Source organism: Lichenostomus cassidix, chromosome 1 (assembly GCF_008360975.1).
Source record: "Lichenostomus cassidix isolate B80296 chromosome 1, HeHo_3.0, whole genome shotgun sequence".
Classification (NCBI taxonomy): Eukaryota; Metazoa; Chordata; class Aves; order Passeriformes; family Meliphagidae; genus Lichenostomus; species Lichenostomus cassidix.
In genome coordinates, this window is record NC_139479.1 from 67,464,359 (window position 1) to 67,484,739 (window position 20,381).

General features: G+C 35.5%; 1 protein-coding gene across 3 annotated transcripts in view; it reads right to left on the reverse strand.

The window, feature by feature from the left end:
• Positions 1-20,381, reverse strand: part of B3GLCT (beta 3-glucosyltransferase) — a 48,647-nt gene that overhangs the window by 10,733 nt on the left and 17,533 nt on the right. For all 3 annotated transcript variants that reach the window (XM_085061960.1, XM_085061978.1, XM_085061969.1), the window contains 6 exons: positions 12,314-12,390; positions 8,773-8,884; positions 6,129-6,265; positions 5,209-5,272; positions 2,574-2,705; positions 1,508-1,577 (listed from right to left, as the gene is read on the reverse strand). In XM_085061960.1, coding sequence (XP_084918086.1) covers positions 1,508-1,577; positions 2,574-2,705; positions 5,209-5,272; positions 6,129-6,265; positions 8,773-8,884; positions 12,314-12,390 — 592 coding nt within the window. The remainder of the gene's footprint in view (positions 1-1,507; positions 1,578-2,573; positions 2,706-5,208; positions 5,273-6,128; positions 6,266-8,772; positions 8,885-12,313; positions 12,391-20,381) is intronic.

Below are 20,381 nucleotides of genomic sequence, written 5' to 3' on the forward strand. Positions count from 1 at the left end.
ATTATCCTCTATTGCATAACACTGGAAGCTGTGAGGAAAGTTCAACAATTTTCCTCAGTCTTCAACAGGTGTTTCTTGAAGGATGTTTATGCTATCTTTTTGAGGCCTTATGTTACTTTCTGACTGTCTAGGTTGTTTTTTTTTTTTCTTTTTCTTTTTTATAAATTTTGATGTTAAAAAATTAACATGGATCCAGGAAGGAGAACTCTTCAGTGAACTCCAATTACAGGACAGTCAATTTTGTTTTGTCAAAAGCTACTTCAAAGATAACCTGACAATTAGGTAATTAAAATATGATGAATGTGCCTTCATCAAGTGCAGTAGCATTAATAAAAAAATTCCATAAATCTTATTATGAAAAAACCTCACCTGTTCTTAACCAGACTTAGTTAAGAAAAGGGATTTTATTTTCATCCTGTCCTCTGACAATAGGTGTGGCAAAACCCTCCCAAAAGTTGGTACAACTACTAACCATTATTTACTTTTTTTTTTTTGCCAATTATAAACACTTTAAATTATGCTTGTAATCAAACTAAGCCTACTGGAGTCAATATTATGCACCTGGAGTATTAAAAAGCACACAAAATTCAAGTAAATTCCTGGAAATAAATCTCTCATTTATTAACAAAATGTCTAGAAGCAAACTAGAACAGACTGGTAGGTGGCATCAAGTAGGTGGGGAGTGTCTTCCGTTAAATTAGTGGATTTAGAATTTTTCCTTCTAAGCTTTGTTGACACTCAATCTCCCTCAGCTTAGATGAGCATTACTGTGTATTAGCAGAAGCTGAGGGTCTCTCTGTGTCTTTATTTTTGATGCCTCTGGGAAGAAAATTAATGCTCATTGCATGTATTTTTTGTTGGGCTGTGGTGGGGCTTCTTGTTTCTAGCATGGTGACTGTCATTGCTTGTGTAGCTCCACAATTTTCAGATGAATTTTCAGATGAAATGTGCTGTAGTGTTTCACATACCCTTGATCTGGGCTACTGGCTGGACAAAGTACTACAAATGACCAGATTTTTAGAAGGAACACATTTTCCCATTGCAAGCATTACAAAATACACGTGCATATGGAACAGCTAGAAGTAATATGACAGTGTAAGATGCTCAATCTTTTACTGGAGAGGAGGGCAGGACAAAATGAAGGAGGAGATGAGGGACCTTTCAGCTTGTTCAAATTCCTAAATCAGCTACCAATTTACAATTACAAGCTAACTTTATGCATATTTTAATTTAGGTATTCAGTCAAATTTTTTGTCAACAGTGACTAATGATGAAACAATTTTTTATCTTGACCGTTTCACAGCACTCCTGAGGACTCTGAACAGGAAAAATAATCCACCTGAAGAATAAGCTGTTTATAACTCCAAAACTTTCCTGTTTCCCAGTCGATTTTGCAAACATTTAGTCCCAAGAGCTACAGAGACAACATGTATCAGCTTGCTTTTGAAATATTCATTTTATGAACTGTATTGCATAGAACTACTACCTTGACCATCCAACAACTTACTTCTGTCACCATGAAATTTTCGACATGTTTTTACGGCAACAAAAACATCTTCCTTATTCACTGGCTCTCCCTATATGAACAGAACAAAAATTAATCTTTTAAGTGCAGACTGTGCCTGTACTATTTTATAGCCTATGTATGTCCATACATATAATAAAACAGAAAATACCTTTTCATTGTATAGCCTATCAAGCAGAATAGTATTCTAGTGATATATCAGGAAGAACATTTTTATCTCTTGAAAAAAAAAGGCATTGGTTGTTTAAAATTCCTGAAATAACATTATTGAAATACCTTTTCCATTGTTGCAGTCCTCTAACATGAACTAAAACACCTATCTTTAGGAAAAGGCCATGAGTAGAAGAACTTGTCGAACTAAGAATGATTCATCTGAAAAAGAATGTTTTCGTAATTTCTTTGAAATCAGTCACTATGAGAACACAAATTGTATCACACTTGGATAAACCAGCCTAAATGCTACTCACTAGAAATCTTTGAATTTCCTCAACTGTAAGAAACCATTTGACCACTTTGATTTGTTATCCTTTTTGGCACCTAGAATTTTGCTCTCCTGGAAGTATGGAACACTTTTTGGCCTCTAGATACACTTGACTCACAATATAATGAACATATTCTCCTAAAGGTGGAAGAGATGGGTTTTACTTTTAGGCACCAAATACTACATGACATTTTAATCTTTAGCCTCAACAAGTTTTAGATTCCCATCTGTGGAAAAGAAAAAAAAGATCATCTATACTTTAGTATCTCCCAGAAGTGTAAGGATAAATAATTTATAGATCATATGCCAACCAAACCTTTTGGTAAAAAGACTCATTAAAGCACAGGCAGTATTAGTTGCCAGGAGATATCCTGTGCCCCGGAAGCCTGAAAGCATATTCAAAATACATCCTAGATAAATGCCAGAACAAACTGTTTTGCTGGGTTTTTTTTTAAGCTTACTGAAAAATATTTCCTTAAATTTTGAGACTTTTGAACTCAAGTATTACGTGTTTTAGTAAGAGTTTTACTTTTACTAAGCAAAAGGCATTTAAAATATTGTACTTACACAAAGTGGCAGAAAATTACTGAATGTTGTTGCACAGTAGTCAGCCTTATACAAGTTCACATCATCTGTGCAGAACTCGGGCACTGGAGTAAGATGTGGTCCTTCCCCTTTCTGCCAAATGTACAGGGCAATCTATCAAAATTGGAAACATTTCTATCAGTAATTAAATGAGATGAAAATTTTCAGGGCATACAAAGAAATCGTATTAACAAGAAAAGTGAAAGATATGGGATGGTAGATGAGATGCTTGTCCCTTAGCTGAATAACTAATTCCTCCAAATTCTGCCAGTGGAACCATGCTCAGAGCCAGGTATCAGTTGTTGGCTCTTCCTGTTTCTTCCCTTGTCATTTCCTGCAATTGGAAGGATAGAGAACAGTACATGTGCTCCTGGGTCCCTTAACCAATTGACCCTGAACTAGTTCAGAGCTCAGTTTTCAGAATTAATGTCTAGCACATGAACCAACAGAGAAGCAATACTCCTAGACCACAAAGAATATTTGAAATTGTAACCTATCATGAATTATGTATGAAAATTCAAAGGGTGCTAAAATTTCCCGCTGAAAAATGAAATCTTCAATACGAAGCCTTAGAATGGTGTGAAGCTATTTTATTTCAGAAGTGAGGTTAGAAGGACATTTTAGATTGCCATCACAGGATGACACTAAAATAACAAGACAAAAATAGTCTTAATCTTAGTTCAAATCTAATGTTAGATGTACAAAAAGAGTTATTCAACTTTGAACAGGCATCAGGGAATATGCTCTATAGTGTACAGTTACAAAAAGTGTAAGCAACAACCTGCAAGTGAGCAGCACCATGACAAAAATACTTTACCACATCTGCAAGACATGGAAGTGATATAAATGTTATGGATATAAGAAACAGGGACTTGGAAAGTAATAGGGTAAGACAAACAAAAAAGAAATAATAAAAAGGATGCAGATCACCATAAAATACCAAAGACTAGAGGCATATTTTATTAGGATTCTGTCAAACTAAAATATTTCTTATAAACTTAAACATTATACACAGTCATTAAAAGCAACAATCATAAAAGATTATATCCTTTGATTTGTTGTCCATCTTGATTCACACAAGAAGAACGTAGTCATAAAAATTATTTAAGGCGGAGAAGATGGCGTTTTATTAAATAATTGAGAGGGAATGAAGCTGCCTCTAGGGAGACATGAAACTGTGCAGAAAGAATAACTACAGGGCTGAAGTAGGTTATGAATGGCAATAAATTTGAAATGAAACATATGCGAAGACCTGCTAACAGAATAGTAAGTAGATGGAAGTCATTTTGTTGGTCTAGTGATCAACTGGTTTTTTACTAAGCAATCTGTGGCACATAAAAGGAATGTCTCTTAATGATCTTTTTTTTTATGACAGTATGTTTAGAAACTTTGTTAGTGCAGAGGTAGACTGAAATACTGGGAATATATGAATGATTTTGTCTTAAAAAAAATTAAAATAAAATGACATTGTGAAGCCCAAGGTCTTGCATTTAGAAAAATTAACAAAAGAAAAAACAACAGCTTCTTGTCTTGTTTCACATAGCAAAATGAAAGCTGAGAGGGGTCCAATTGTTCTTGAGAAATACATCAGTCAAGGAGGGGAAACTACGTAAAAGAATGGTTTTGCACAAAACCAAATTAATTTAAATATGCTACAAATCTGTAAATGCATTGTAGATTTATGTTGCAAATGAGGAGGTTTACGGTCATTACAAGATTTGAAAAAGGAGAAGTAGTTTTATGTAAAGGTGTTGTTTCTTGTTTTTTTTACTGGACCAGAACCACAGTTTATAGACGACTTTCAGGAGTTCTAAAATAATTAAAACTACTCCAGTGTCACTCATTATTTTGGCCAAAATCTTAATCTTGTTCTTACTTCCTTCTTCTTTATTCCTTATTCTTAATCATATTCTTATTTCAGGCCAGAAGCTTATTCCAGATTCATCTCACTCTTCTACCCCTGGTTCATTAGTTCACTTTGGTGACAGTACGAAACCCTGGATGGCATAAGCATTTTAAATACAGAAAAAAATAAAAAAACTTCTGAAAAAGTAGCACAGATACTCTTTTAGAGCCTCCTTCTCACATTCCTTTCAGTCAGTTCACTCACTGTCTGAAATACCTGGTGCCAGCGTTTTGAAACTCTTGCATACCAGAGGCAAAAAGAAGTCCTTCCAGACTTCCATGCTGCAAGTTGCTGCACTGATTGTTCACACAACAGGTAGGTTCCTCAGAGGATTTAATGTTTCATATTTAGTTCTGACAGTCTGATGAAGAAAGTGAGTGAGGCTGGCTAGTGTCAAGGTACTTCTCACCTCATCTTATGCTTCATGAATTGGAAGTCTCTCTCCTCCCTTACAGAGCAATCCTTAGAAGATATCTTTATGTATACAACCATGTATGCATTGATATATGAACGAATAATGAATTTTTCTATGCTTAAAATATAGTTTTAAAGTATTACAATATTATAAAGGAAGGAAAAGAAGTCTAACATGCCATTGCAGTCAAACTTTTGAGCAAAGTTTAAGAATAATCTCTTATTTTCATTACAATTTAACGCCATTTAAATATTTAACTTTGAGACCATTTTTTCTTTCATCACACCACTGCTTACCTCATGCTTTAAATCTATTGTAAAGTCTGACTTGAGTGGTTCACTTTTCAACTTCTTTGCAAGCCTATACAATTAGAGATGAAGAAATTTAATCAAACATATTAAAAAAAACCCAATCACTAACTAGTGCATGCAGGAAAGTCTGGCTGGTATTACTGACCATCTTATATGGGTAAAAATAATAAATCACATTTCTGCACTTATTGCCTCAAGAAGAAACTTATATTTATCATATAAATCCTTTTTTTTTTTTTTTTTAATCTGAGCAGTGTCATGATGTTAGTTTTTTTTTCAGCACACACACTTTGATACATTCTTCCTGCCCAAGAAGAAAGTTCTCACCTGGAGCAGATGGAGAGTCTGCCATAACATTTTCAACAGATTAAAAGCAGCAGTGCATTTGAAGCTCAGTGTTGATCAGCATCTCAAACTACAGACAATACTCTTTTTGTGTATTTCAAAGCATAGTATTTAGGGACTTTCAATTTATGAGAACATCAATCCTTGCTACAGTAAAATGCATTCAACTTCGGAAAGCTATGAGTTTTCCAATCTCATTTGAAAGCATCTAAACATCTAATCTGAAATAAATATCTGGTTTCTCTGTACAGCATGAGAAACACTTCTAGAGGGCAATGCAATCACTCTAAGACCTAAGAATAAAACCATTGTCCGGGAGGGAGTGCGTTTTTAAAATTAAAAGATGGTATTGAGCTAATTGAACAACTAGTATAGGTCAACTATCAGCTAGTTGATGTAGGCAGAGTGAAGCAAAATAAATCTCATGCACAGGAATGATACAGAAATCTATTTCTGCACTCTTGTCTACTAATTAATTCTGAGGTGTTTATAATAATTACGCTTGGAATATGTAGAATAATTAAGAATAAACATGAAATGCTTTAAAATTCAATTCTTACTTGTTAACAAGGGGAATGCTAAGTGCCCAACCCGCAGCAAAATCTGGAAATTTAAAGACTGTAGGATTTTCAGCAAAGGCGTAATGGTGAATTATTGTAGATTCTTCATCGTATAATGCTTTCCCTAAAAACCACTCCTGTAAAGGAATATAGGAAACAATTTTGTTCATCTACATCATCCTTTTAGTGAAGATGACGACTGCTTTCATGCTGAATAAAGCAAACCTGAAAACAAAAACAAGGGAAGCATATTGTTCACAATAAATAATCCGGACAAAAATTGTACTTGGTAAGAAGTCAAACTAAAGGTAGTTCTCTGAAATCAAATACAGGCTGCATTTTCAAGTTCCAGAATATGCCTTGGATTCTACTTTTCAAAGAACACTGAATCCCAGAGACATAGAATGGTTGAGGTTGGAAGAGGCCTCTCAAAATCAACTAGTCCAATCCCCCTGCTCAAGCAGGATCACCCAATACAAGTTGACCAGGACTCTGTCCAGTCATGTTTTGAATACATTCCATAGAATGTAATACAGTCAGAATTGGTTCCAGTGTCTGACTTCCCGAACCGACTGCTCTCTAGACAAGATACTCAAAAGCATTGTATTCAGGAACTTCATGCATATCAGTTTTGAATTTCCATCCATCTGGCCTCTTCTGCACTAGGGAATTAAAAAAGCTGCCACACCTTCATTGTGACTTACTACAACATTTTACAAGTTCTTAGGACTCTCAAAGACAAACTCTTTAGACAGATCTTTTATACCCTTTAGGTATCAACAGCTACTAAGTCATTGCCGCCCATCCACTTGGGTTACTCATTCTGGACATCTTTGGGGCTGTAGTCTATCACCCTGCTAGGATGACAGGAATAGTAGTGGCACATACAATTTAGTTTAACCTTGCTGTTATCTTCCACTATGAAAGCACAGTTTGAATCAATCTGCTGCTGAAGAACAGAATCACAGAGGGGTTGGGATTGGAAGGGATCCCTGGGGATCACCTGGTCTAACTTCCCCTGCTCAGGCAGGTCCAGTTACAAAGCAGGATGCTCAGGACCATGTCCTAAAGGCTCATGAGTTATCTCCAAGGATTGAGACTTCACTCTTTGAGCCAGTGTTCATTCATCTGCACCATAAGAAAGTGTTTCCTGATGTTCAGGTGTAATTCAGCATCTGCTTGCCTTGGGTCCTTATCTAAATAAGACATTCCTCACTGTTTTTCAGTTTTACTGCAGTCAGTAATGTCCTTGCTCATCAATGCAGGTCATTCTCGTAACATTCCTCCACAGTCTCTTTCAAAGTTTTAAAACATCCATTTTCACTCAATATTACATTCAATTTTACATTTGTATCTGTCTCAATATTTCTATTACTAACCTCTACATATCCAGATTGAAGAGCTGCAGATTCATCAACAATGGGCATTCACATGCCCACTGCAGACCTCTTAAAGAGATAAATGTATACAAACTTTTGATTGCGCAGACTCCTGATACCTTAAAATGAATAATGAATGAGCTTTTTCTGATATAACTCACCTTAAATTTTGTGACTGATGGACTACTACTATATATAAGCAATCAGGTATGGACTGTTACACTAAGATGACAATTACTATGTACAAAAGCAAAATGTTTTGTTTTCCTTTCATTGCAGGTTTGAATGTAATTTGTTATTTTATTAGAATCTGTAGGTAATGCAAAGGAGAGACCAAAACTGGCAAAAGGGCAGCATCTAGAACAAAAGTATTAATGTTTCTACTCTGAGAACATTAATTACAAATAGGTGTTTCTGAAGCAGAAAAAAAAATTATATTCCAAAGGTCTGAATATATTCAGTCCACCATTTTGAAGACCAAGCATTTAAAAAGGTAACATCTCTGAATTATTATTATTATTATTATTACTATTAATATTATTATTATTATCATTTTATAAAAGAATTGTGAGAAAACACCACAAGGCCATGTGCCTGCAAAAGAAGTAAATATGCTAAAGTGAGCCCTGAAGAAGAATTACAATAAAGAAGCAAAGCATATTTCACACAGGATATTTTGACTGCTTTTATTACAGGCAAAGGACTGACATCAAGACGGGTTTTTTCCCCCCTGAAAACTGAAAATTCTAAATATTAACACCTTTCCTGTCAGATGCATTGCCAAATTTGCTTTGCTCCCTGGTGACTGTACTTCTATTTTGTTCTGCAAGTCTTTTGGTGTTGTTTCTTTTTCAATAAGTACAGAAAACTTATCACCAAGGCAGTTCAGAAACAGAATGCAAGTAAAAAATGCTACTATTTTACAGAGACAAACTAACATCAGTTATTTCATCTGACAATAATCAGAATTGATAACAGACAGGAAAATGGGGAGAACAGACCACAAAACAGACTACATTCATCTTTTCATTGATGGCACATAATTTTCAGGCTATTCACAGAAAAAATGGTTTCTCTGCTCAATTTTAACAGTTCTTCAACAGCTAGACAAGCTTTTGTACTGCTTCATGCTAAATACCTTGCTCTCAGCCTCAGCAACAAAAATCTATCTCCCTGTTTTAAGGTGTTTGGATACATCTTTTCCAACATTTGGAAAAACTCACTCAACCACATTAAAAAAAAAAATCTCTAAAGTTTTATTTCACCTTAGACTTCTCAAATCTTCTGAGTGTTTCTAGCAGCTTTATGACTTGTATTCTTGTATCTTCTTCACAGAAGAAAATCCATGAGGAGTTCCTACCATAGGTAACAGAGAAGCTAAAAAAAGAAATAAACATTTTACTAATAAAGTAGCTTATGAACAAAATGACAAATTCCAGGCACATTGCCCAAATATATGTAGTTTGCCATCAATTATTCGTTTACACTGAAGAAGAAAATTTTACGTTTGATTTAGAATTATACATCAAAGGACTATAGCAAATGGATAAAGATACTGACTCTGCTGCTATCTATTTATAAAGCACCAGTTATTCCAAGTCAGAAAGAAGTCAACACAGATACATAAGGAATTTCCATTCAGAAATGTACAGGTCTAGTAGCCATCCATGAATTCAGAAGTCCATAGATATCAGTTTAAGTCACCTTCCTCTTCTTCCAAGGGGTTCCACCAGTGGCCATCTAACAGCACTGCAACCATTGCCAAAATGCCTAATAACATGTCTTCTCAACAGCTGTTGGATACTGATCATTACCAACCTAAAAATCTCGTTAGCTTTTCTAGTACAGTGAAACTATACAGATTGAAGAGACTCCTCAAAACTATCAATAATCTCAATGTAGGATGCCTGACTCCTTTAGAAAAATGTCATTCCTTGTTTCTCTGCTCCTCCAGCCTTAATTCTTCCACTACTTATCAAAACAAAGCCATATTCATTAATAACATCCTAATGGAAAACCCCCAATCTTTATTTGTCCAGTTTCCTTCACAAGGCTTTACATTGATTCAATTAAACTAATCATCTGAGGAGAAGGATAAGAAAACTAGCACCTATAAACATCACAGATTGCTTTCTCTACAGCACTTTCTTCTGATAAAATCAGCAATGAAAACAGCAGAAATGTAACTCAGCAAAAGTAAGTAAAAAATTGATTGGATCATTTATGTTTTCAAGAATGATGTTTGCTTTAAAATAAAAAAAACCACAACAAAACCCACTTTAAAAGCCAAACACATTGTCGGAGAAACACTTAAGCTAGAAAAAGTGATACCTGCCTCTGCAGGTGTTTTAATTACATGCTAGAAGCACCAGATGGTTGCCAGGTGTTAAGCTGGTTCAGTTTTTCTTCATCTGGGACAAGTTATTGTGTACGTTTGGGCTGGTGTAGAAATAATTTTCTTTACAGTATTGTGACAGTCATCTTCCTGTTAAGCTACCTTTCCTCTGTGTCTTGCAATAGTATTTGACTACTCACCACTTTCTGCCTAAGACACTTAATCTACTGAACTACAATAGCCAGAAGAACTCATGATCCATTCATCCTTTCAGGTCATAAAAGCATACACTTGGTGCATAGTCAACACTGAAATCCAGGCAACTCTCTGCCATTCAGCCAAGCAAACAAGATACAATCAAGTGGGAAAAAACCTTCCCAGCTGTCCCCTCTAAAACTCACCACACAAGTACAGGAAGGCTATCAGATACAACTCATGTTTTTAAATATGTACAGTATTTAACACCCTGTGAAGACTGCAGGCTTTTCTCTCATACTTTAGTGCTCAGCTAGAACTTCAAGACAGAAATGTCTGGATTTACACGAAAGCAGGTGGGTGAAGGGCAAACAAAAGAATGACCCCCACAAAACAAATTACCACATCTTGTGAATACAGCACACAAAAGTTCACAAAAATAATGATCAGCTCATATAGCTATTATGGAGAAACAGCACGATTCCCAAGGCTATGTACTTAAAGTCACCAAGAGGGTCTTACAGAGACCTCAGAGCATGAAAATTTGGAGTTCAGACTGCAAGGAGCCATTGCAAATACCCAGATAAGATTGTGTTTTGGATAATTTTAAAAAAAGAGATTTCTTCTCTGCTGAATAAACACAGTTACTGAGAAAAAATGTAGCAGGCCTTCTGGGCACAGTAAGGATACTGTGTCATAAGACATCCACTGATTGCATCTTCTGAAATCACATATTTTGTCCATTCAACCTGTGCCCAAGAACTAAATATTAAGAATTAGGAATGCTTAGACATCTCCTTAAAAATGTGGACAACTACAGGACTGAGAAAAGCTATTCTTTTGAAAGCAGTTTTCTGATACAGATGCATATTGTATCACAATTAAAAGTATCATCAGCTGCTGTAGAATGGGCTGAACTCCCTTCTTCCTCTTTTGTCCATTGAGAAAACGAAACAACACAAGCTTGAAAACATCAACATATTTCTAAACTACTCCACGTCTACATTTGCCAAAACTACTAAGTGAAACAGTACACACAAGGAAACTCGTATTTCAGAAATCTCAAGATGGAAATCCTCTACTTAAGATTCCTCTTCTGATTTAGGAAGAATTTTCTTCTGCTTTCTTGCACAATTGAGCATTTGTATTTTTTTCTTTTAGTTTTGTTATCTTATAAGAGCTGTATCTGCAAACCCTGTCACCAAGACATAAATAATTCAGAAGAGGAGCCACAAGGTCATTGAAACAGGAGCTAAGCAGGGAAAAAAAGAAAGATGATTGATAGTTGGAACATTATCTTCCAGTTTTTCAATTTACTTCAAATCTCTTTTGCTATTCTTCACAGTTTACATATATCTCAAAGACAGCCATTATACAAGCACTATTTTCATGTTTCCACACACAAAGCAGTGAAAAGCAGAAGGAAAAGTATCCTGTCCTGCAACCACTCAGATACTAAAACCTCACCCTATTAACGAAATATTTTTATTCACCCCATATTAACTAAATTAAACCTCAAGAGGCTGCAGATTTCAAATATAAGCTTCAGGCAAAAGATAGTCTCAGTACCATGGAGCTTGAGGATTTCTGAAACAAAATCACAGTTTCCTGACAGTTTGCAAGATACTACCATGTAAATGCAGCATGTCTTCCTTGGAGCCATCTGCATAAACTAAGAAGAAAAGATATTTGAGATTACCAGTCTTTTCTGATCATACGTATATGAAAATTTGCCATATAAGCATCTAAAAAGATGCTGAAACCTACAACTTCTCACTACAGAGACATAACACCTCATCCAAACAGTATAAGCAATAACAGATAGAAACCCCAAACAGGTGTTATGTTGTTTTCTGTTTTTTTTTAATTATCCCCTTCATTCAGTCAAGTAATCTCAAAGATCAAAAGTTCTGTAATACGTCACACATTACACTGTAAGAACTGGGGACCAAGTAGAACAATACACATTTAAAAATGCTGTTTCCTTAGAATAGTTTACTTCCCTAATAATTCTAAAATGTGATTTGAAGAATGTAGTTACTCAGTTAAACTCTATTATTATTGTCCATTTATTTAGAATAGGTTTCTCTTATTTAATTAAGTTCATCAGAAATTTGCTGTGTAAAACAAAAAAAAAGTACAGTAAGAAAGTTAAAATGTAAGGTTGCAACTCCCATTAAAAAACTTTGCTTCTGAAAAAAAGAGATCTGAGTAACTAATACATATATTCTGGGTTATAAAAACTTCTGAAAATAATTGGCATTCATTACACTTACTCTCTCATTAATGGCAATATTGTCCATGCACCTTCATGCCTGTCGATCTGATGAATAAGCAGAACCGTAGGCAATTCCTTTAAGAAAAATAAAAACATTCCCATTAAACTTGAATTATATGGACTTTTTTCCTAAACATCAATCTTAAAAACAGTATCCTGGAATAACCACTTAGTTTTCATTGTTTTTGACTGCCAAGTAGCCCTGAAGAATTAATGTCTTAGGATGGGATGAAACTTGGAGAGTGGCAAATTAAGGAAAGTGCTTCTTCCAACTCATAATTTCTTAATTGTCTTTCAGTTATAAAGCTAACAGACTTCAAGTTAAGTGCTTTGCATAAGAACGCATGTAATTAATATATCACAGTAATCTCTTTACCACACCATAAAATCCCATATTGTAAAGAAATACTTACAAATAATGTAGGGTATTCTACAAAGGCTTCCATTGGACAATCATGCTACGCACAGCTAAGATGAGAGTCCTAACACTCTTTACTTTGAGCTCAGCTTTGCCCTGTCACACTAACATCACGACAAAAACCCATGGATTTACACAAAAAATCAAAATGGGGTTAGGATTTTTTTCTTCCTGAAACATCAAAGAAGCTTTCCTACAAAGGAAAGTATTTCTCATAAATTCCTTTGCTCTTTTGTTACCTGACACCCCTTTGATGTGCCAGATCCCAATGTCTAGCAGATAAGCTGTCATACTGGGGTAGTTTCCAAGAAAACACCATTTAAACATGGCCTTCTGATAAAGCAAACTGCACGATTTGCAATACATGTGAAAAGCTGCATACAGATATATTCTTTAATGCACACACAGTATACTACTTCATTAATGAGTCCAATCCTCCACAGCAACACAATTCTGTCAGGATGGGACACCAGCTGAAGAGAAGGGAGAGGCTCCCTGCTCACCTCATAGACTGACAGGGGCTTACTGCCCACAGGAGAATGGGACTCATCACAGGATTCAGGGGAAGAGCACTTTGGGTTGGCACAAAACTTCACATGAGATGCTTAGGAAAGAGCAAAAGGTCAGGAAAAGTGGGACCATGGTGGGTTGAGGAGTGGTTTAAGCCCAGATGGAAATTAAGGACCATAGAGCTGCTCACTCAACCCCTTCCCTATCCTAGCTGAAACCAGGACAAGGAGGAAAAACCATTGGCAAATACAGGGAAAAAAGGGAGTCCGTCACTTGTAACAAATCGCTGGTCAGGACACTTGTCTGGCCATGCCCTACACTGATCACTGCAGTCTGTCCTGTCTTCTGCTTAAACTCCATTTCCAGCTCCTGGGCAGGAGGCTTTGTGTCTGTGTTTGGTGATCTGTGTTCCCACAATGAGAGAGAGCACCATGAGCTGTAGGGATGCACCTGTCTCTCCAGGCCCTAATCCTTTCCCGCTTACCGGCTGCATATGCCAAACATTCCTGCTTGATGAATGCTTTTCAAGAATGATGCCATTAACATAAAATTCACATGTAAACACCAAAATAATTTCTTTTCTAAGAAAAGCTTTAAGTCAATTTACACTATTTGCTGACTCTGCCAAGTTTATTTCAAATCCTTTTTAATGGTAATTAAGCGTAACACCTATAAACACATAAAACCTCCAAATTTCATACTCCAAGGAAAACATCTCCACTGCTCTAAGGAATAATTGTGTCTCTCAGGAGTGCATTAACCTTATACAAAAGTAAGGATGTACTGTTTTTAAAAATATTTATCCTATTTGGAATGACACAAATTGAAAAGAAACAATACCAGAACTCTAATTTGGAAGAGGATGTTCACCCGTATCTCAAATATCTGCATTTCTGATTTTGGGTTCCAGTTCAAGCCAACCTATCAAATACATTTCTGCTTACTTTCAATTTACTAAAAAACCAAACGTTCAGAGCTTTTTTATGGAAGTGGCAAATCTTACTCAAAGTATAATCAACATCTTTTACTTCACTAAAATGTGACTTTGGTAAATTTTATTCTAGTATATTATAACTTTTTAAATTTTTTATATAATTTTATGGTAATACCATTTTATGGTGATACCATAAAATTTTGTTTATTTATGGAACTGCACATAGGAAGATAAAAGGGCAGACCTCTGTCTTTACACGAGCATTTATTTTCACAAGCATACAAAACCTGAAATTATGCTAGTATTTGTAAGCAGCCAGGTATTTCACGTACAATAGGTTCCAGACAAAGAAAAAAGTAGTTAATAACAATAATATCCTCTGTGCCCCTATCACAATGAAGGCTGAAACTGGATTAATTTTAGATAAAAACAGCATTTGCCCATGCAAGTAAATTACAGAATCTAAGTAGCTGTATCATATGCTTGGGTATCTCCTCTTTAATAAAAAACCTCAGCTATTCCCTTTGTGCAGAGCAAAGCAGTGATAATAAAGAAAAAACTCTTGAGCTAATCCAATACTTTTACAAGGTATCTTCTCTCTGACATTCTCATAAACCTGCTCTTTCTCTACCCAACTTCCTCTAAAACATGAAAATACATGTGCTGCATGAGCCTTTCTTTCCACTCACTTCTAAACATGCATCAATTCTAATTTAATAAAGGAGATGCTTAAAACATACTGTGTAGGTAAAACAGCCTCTTTCAAAAACAAAGGAGGATTTCTGTTGCTTTTCCTTTCTCATTTTATGTATGTTCACTCTGAACCTAGAGGAACTGGGCTGTCCTATTCGTTTTATTTGCTCCACCTTCAGTACAAGGACAAGAAAAAAAAAGGCAAAATGTACCTGGTGTCAGCTTTGAGGAGTGGAAGGGCAAGTGCAGTCAAGGTAATGATATGTAGCTTACACACTGTGTCTCTGTATCTCATAAAACTCTCCTACAAATGCATCTGTGGCCTGTACTGCATTCACTGGTTATTCTTTCAAGAAACTATTGTTTCCACAGTTACAAAGCACATGTGCTTTCAGACACATCAACATTTTTATGTATGAGACAAGTATTTTAAATTATTACAATTATTACAAGTATTAATTTTACAACAAGTGAAGTATTACATTATTTTATTTAATCACTTTTGAAGACTGAGAAACTCTACCCTTCCCACTTTCACAATGGAGATGACTTTATAGAGCAAAACCAAAAAATGGGATTGCTTGTGGTCAGAAATACTGTGTAAGACATTTTTACTCCAAATACTACCTACTCTATCAGCACAGTAAGATCAGCCACAGATTAAGATTGCAAACTCTACACAAACAAAAAACTAAGTGTGAATAAAGGGGTTAGATCCACATTGTCAAACCCACTCTAGGCACAGTCTCACAGAGCCCCATTTGTACCTTAAAATCATTTAGTATTTTTAATGCAAGTTGAACTACGAAGATGATGGTAACACAATCAATTTCACAGCAAATCACTGAGAGAACTGAAATCCAGCTCTGATTCTTGAAGCTAAATATTGAAAGTTCTCTTCATCAATGTGTGAAAACTTGGAGGAACGGCATATCCAATCAAGAAAGGGTAATTCAGAATAAAATAATTAAGAACTAATTAAGGGAATTGCTAACCTGAAACAAGTATCTGTATTTCTGCACTACATGCAGTTTCATATTAATCTATCAAATCCTGTATGAGATATGTGCAATTTATAGAGAACAAAACTATACAGTGTAAAAACAAAGAAAAATGCTAGTTTCATAGACTACAAGGCCAAAATGAGCTTCTGTAAGCACCCAGGATGGCAGAGATCACCCCAAACCTAAACAGGATTTCCAGGCTACAGCTAGGTCACATCCTCTATGATCCACTAGCAGACCTGCGTTTGCTTTGATTTCCTACAAAGTAGTTCACTGAATTTCATCTAAGCATAACCAAACCTTGTCCAAAGTGTATTGTTTTGTGAGAACATGCTTTATTAGAACATAATTCAAACTACAGCTTGCTCAGCACTATTAATTACATGTCCTGTGTGACAGGATATTGCAAGTACGACATAGAAACAGACACAGAACTGTGGTGAAATGCAAAACATGACAGTAATGTGTTCATTTTTATATAACTGAGTCACCTGAGCAGAGGAAAAAGCAATCTTGTAATACCTTAGAGAAAAATAAAGTAGTGTATAGGAGTTTGCTCCTAATGAGTCCAGTTTGCTGCTATCTGCAGGTGTCTTGCACATATCCCTGTGCTTTGTAAGCTTATTAAACTGCCTCAGGAAGCCCAGAGCCAGGGGGCAGGAGTAGGGATCTGAAACCCTTAGCACTGCTGCTGAACTGCACTGCTCCAGAATTAGAAATGTTTTCCTATCTCTACATACCCTACAAACACTTAACAACATCTTCCCTACTCTCTTACCTGCTTTTCAGAAATCAATCCTAAAACACATTCAGAGCTAGTCTACCTTCTCAGCCTTCCACTGGGAGGTTAAATAAGCCAAGTTCTTTCAGTCATCAGTTACGACTACTTTGACAAAGTAGAGCTGTGGAATACATACTGAAGTCTCCCTACAGCTTTATTTTCACAAACATGCCAACTCTGTAGACATCCTGAAGGATTTTTAAAAGAAAGTAATAGCAATAGCAACTGTAAAAGAAAATAATAGCAAATCTCCCATCTCTAAGCTCAGTGGGTCAGACAATTTGCTGGGAATCGCCAGCTTCAAACATTATGCCAAACACTATGTACTCCCTATATTCTAACCATTTGCTTAAATATTGAAAATTACAATACGCATTTCAAATACTTTTCACGTTTTAAAGACGTAAATATCAATTTTATCACAGTCTCGTGTCCAAGAATACAGGACGAAATATTATTTCAATAATACTATTCAAATAAAACCCACGGATGTTTTAAAGTTCTATTTTACAATACAACTGTAACAAAAGAATTGTGATTCTGTTAAACACATCTGTTATTGAGGAGCTTCTCCAAAGTTGTCCTGTCCTTTTAAATCCTGGCTCTATTTCTCCCTTTAGACTGCATCCATAGAATCATAGACTAGTTTGAGTTGGAAGGGACCTTAAAAGCCCATCTAGTGCAACCCCTTCCAATGAGCAGGGACAACTTCAACAGCATCACATTGCTCAGAGTCCTGACCAAAATGACCTTGAATGTTTCCAGGAATGGGACATCAAGCACCTCCCTGGGCAAACTGTCAGTGTTTCACCAACCTCGCCATAAAAATATCTTTCTTATGTAGAGTCTGAATCTACTCTCTTTTTGTTTAAAGACTTTACCTTTTCCTTACCATTGCAGGCCCTACTAAAAAGTCTGTTCCCATCTTTCTTAATAAGCCTCCTTTACATACTGAAAGGCCACAATAAAGTTTAAAAAAAACCCCATAATAACAAAACCCATGCTGCTAATAAAACATAGTTTCCAATAATCTTTTGCTCCTCAGGAAGCCTAAAGTAATAAAGTATAATGTACTATTTTCCATTAGAGAGAATTTCTACTTCTGTTCTACTCTCAGATGCATGGTTATTATTCTAAAAAAGAACTGAGTTTTCATAATATATTATGTGTAATTTTAGAGAGTTCAGTGAAAAGCCACAGCATTACCCTGCTTTCACAAATCAAGAGCAAGTACTGTGTGCAAGTCTGTCATCAAATGATCTTACATTAAAGAAAAGATAGAAGCACTTACCTAAGTATGGAAAAAACAACTAGAATTTAAAGTAATTTGAAGTGTTCCTAACTGTAACTTCAGAATAGAAGCAACAACAAAAAATCCCCAAAAAGTAAGATTAAAAAAAAGAAAAAGCTTTCTACTACAATATATCCTGTCTCAACACCCTGTAATTATCATTGTTTTAAATTCTTCATGGAGGAAAGATGCTGGCAATCACTGATTTTGTGTTTTACTTATTTTCAACAACAGTGGGAGTAAATTTCAGCAAGTGTATTACAACATGGCCAATTCCTAACATGCTGCCTAAACTTCCCCCAGTTGGAAAATAAGTAGAATGTCCAGAAATGTTTTTGTGATCCATAAATAATTCACCTGTGCCTAGTAATAATCAGACTTATTTTGATTTGCGTTACATTGATGTGACACTGCAATATTTTCCTCAATTACTGGTTCAAACAAGTGACCTGCAGTGAACTGTCATACAAAAATTTATAAATGTACCTATGGTTTCCATTATCAGGAGGAAAAAATGTGTTGACAATTGCCTCCAACCTTGAATAGATGATAATTCAGATGACCAGAACATGAGAAAACCCAATAAATTACTAAAATGAAAATAAATAAATAGATTAATAAATATTTCCCCCCTCCCCAAATATATGTTCACCAACAAATTAATAATGTGCCCCACACCTCCCACTCAATTAGTAAAAAGCCATGGAATAGTTGTAATTTAATCTTCACTGGGCTACATGTTTCAAAGACTAAAATAAGGACTGGAATATCAAATTGGTGTTTGCTGATAGAGAGTTGACAACTCTACCTTTCAAATTTGACCTTTCAAACTAAACAATATAAAAACCTAGCTAATTTCATTCTTCTATTTACTGAGACATGAGCAATATTCAGAGATATTGACATATTTCAAATTGATTATCATAATTATAAAGCTTAATACCTACCAAAAAAGACTGGGATTTAATAAAATAATAATTACTTGTATTTTAAGCCACTCTAATATTTAGTTTGAGCAGCAGTCTGAATTTTGAAAACTCAGGCTTTGAACTTGCTAATTAAGTGTAGTTTTGGAGGAAAAAAATCACCAATTTAGTTTGCATTTAGTTTTCTTTTTCCTCCCCTAGGATCCTCCATCTTCCCCTTAGATATCCCATATCTTCCTTGCTCTGTTCTTGTGAGAGTTACTGATCACCAATATCACAAATTAAATCTTATTTTGTAACAAGACAAATAAAAAGATGTGGAAAAAATCTGGAGAAGTTTTGAGTGCTTATTATAACAAATGTTACCATAGATGTGTATAATAGGACAATAGCCTAGAATGACAACAATACATTGCAGTAAAGTGCCACTGACTTGCTTTTCACTTGTATGAATAAAAAGTAGTGAGGAATACTTTCTCCACAGCTCACAGTTTACAAGAACTCTAAATGAACGCAATCATACGAAAGACAGACGTAGTATACAGCACATAGCTGTTATTCATGAAAGCAAGTACTAATGGTGACCCACTATAATTATGTTGCCAACTGATGTAAGATTCTTTGTTTAGAATGTGTTTAAGATAGGATTTTAGTATTGCAGCTGATTGTGTGTGAGTTTTTATTTAAAAGCAAAATCATTCCCAATCCAAATCAGCACATAAAAACATTTCAGGTTGGATATCAGGAAAGATTTCTTCACTGAAAGAGTGGTTGAGGATTGGAACAAGCTCCCCAGGGAAGTGGTGGAGTCACCATCCATGGAAGTGTTCAAGAAACCAAGCAGATGTGATGCTTTGCAATATGGTTTACTGGGCATGGTGGTATTCAATCAAAAGTTCAATTTGATGATCTCGGAGATCTTTTCCAACCTTAATGATTCTGTGATTCAAGCAATGAAATTAAACAATTTATGGATTTGATTCTTTTAATATCACCAAGGTCAGCAACAGAAGTAGATTTTTACATTCACAGACAAATAAGCCTGAAGCATCTTTCAGTGACAGTGAGTTTGAGGCAGCTGTCTCCTGAGCAAACAGTGTGATACATGGGGCAGCAGGTTCCTTCCACACAACAGGCTCTGACCAAGCAAACCTACTGTACCTTTTTAAACCAGGGATGAAGGGGAGGAAGAGCAGAGCAGAGCTTCCACAACGCAAGAAATTTGGTACATCTATCTCAAGTACTAGTATAGATGCTCAGGAGAACTTAAAAAACTAAACAACCATCAGCAGGTACTGATTTTAATCTGATCATTTAGTAATTCTAGTCTCATGTATACCTGAGCATGCTATTCGAAGATGACTGAGCAATTTTAATATAGCCAACAGCAGTGAAGAGGAGGAAGCTTTATAGCAATCTCTTATTCTTTACTAAGAAAAGAAATACCTTAGTAAAACTGTTTTGTTTAAATCCTATTAAGTAGGCAGAGATTGCTGCAGAACAGGCTGA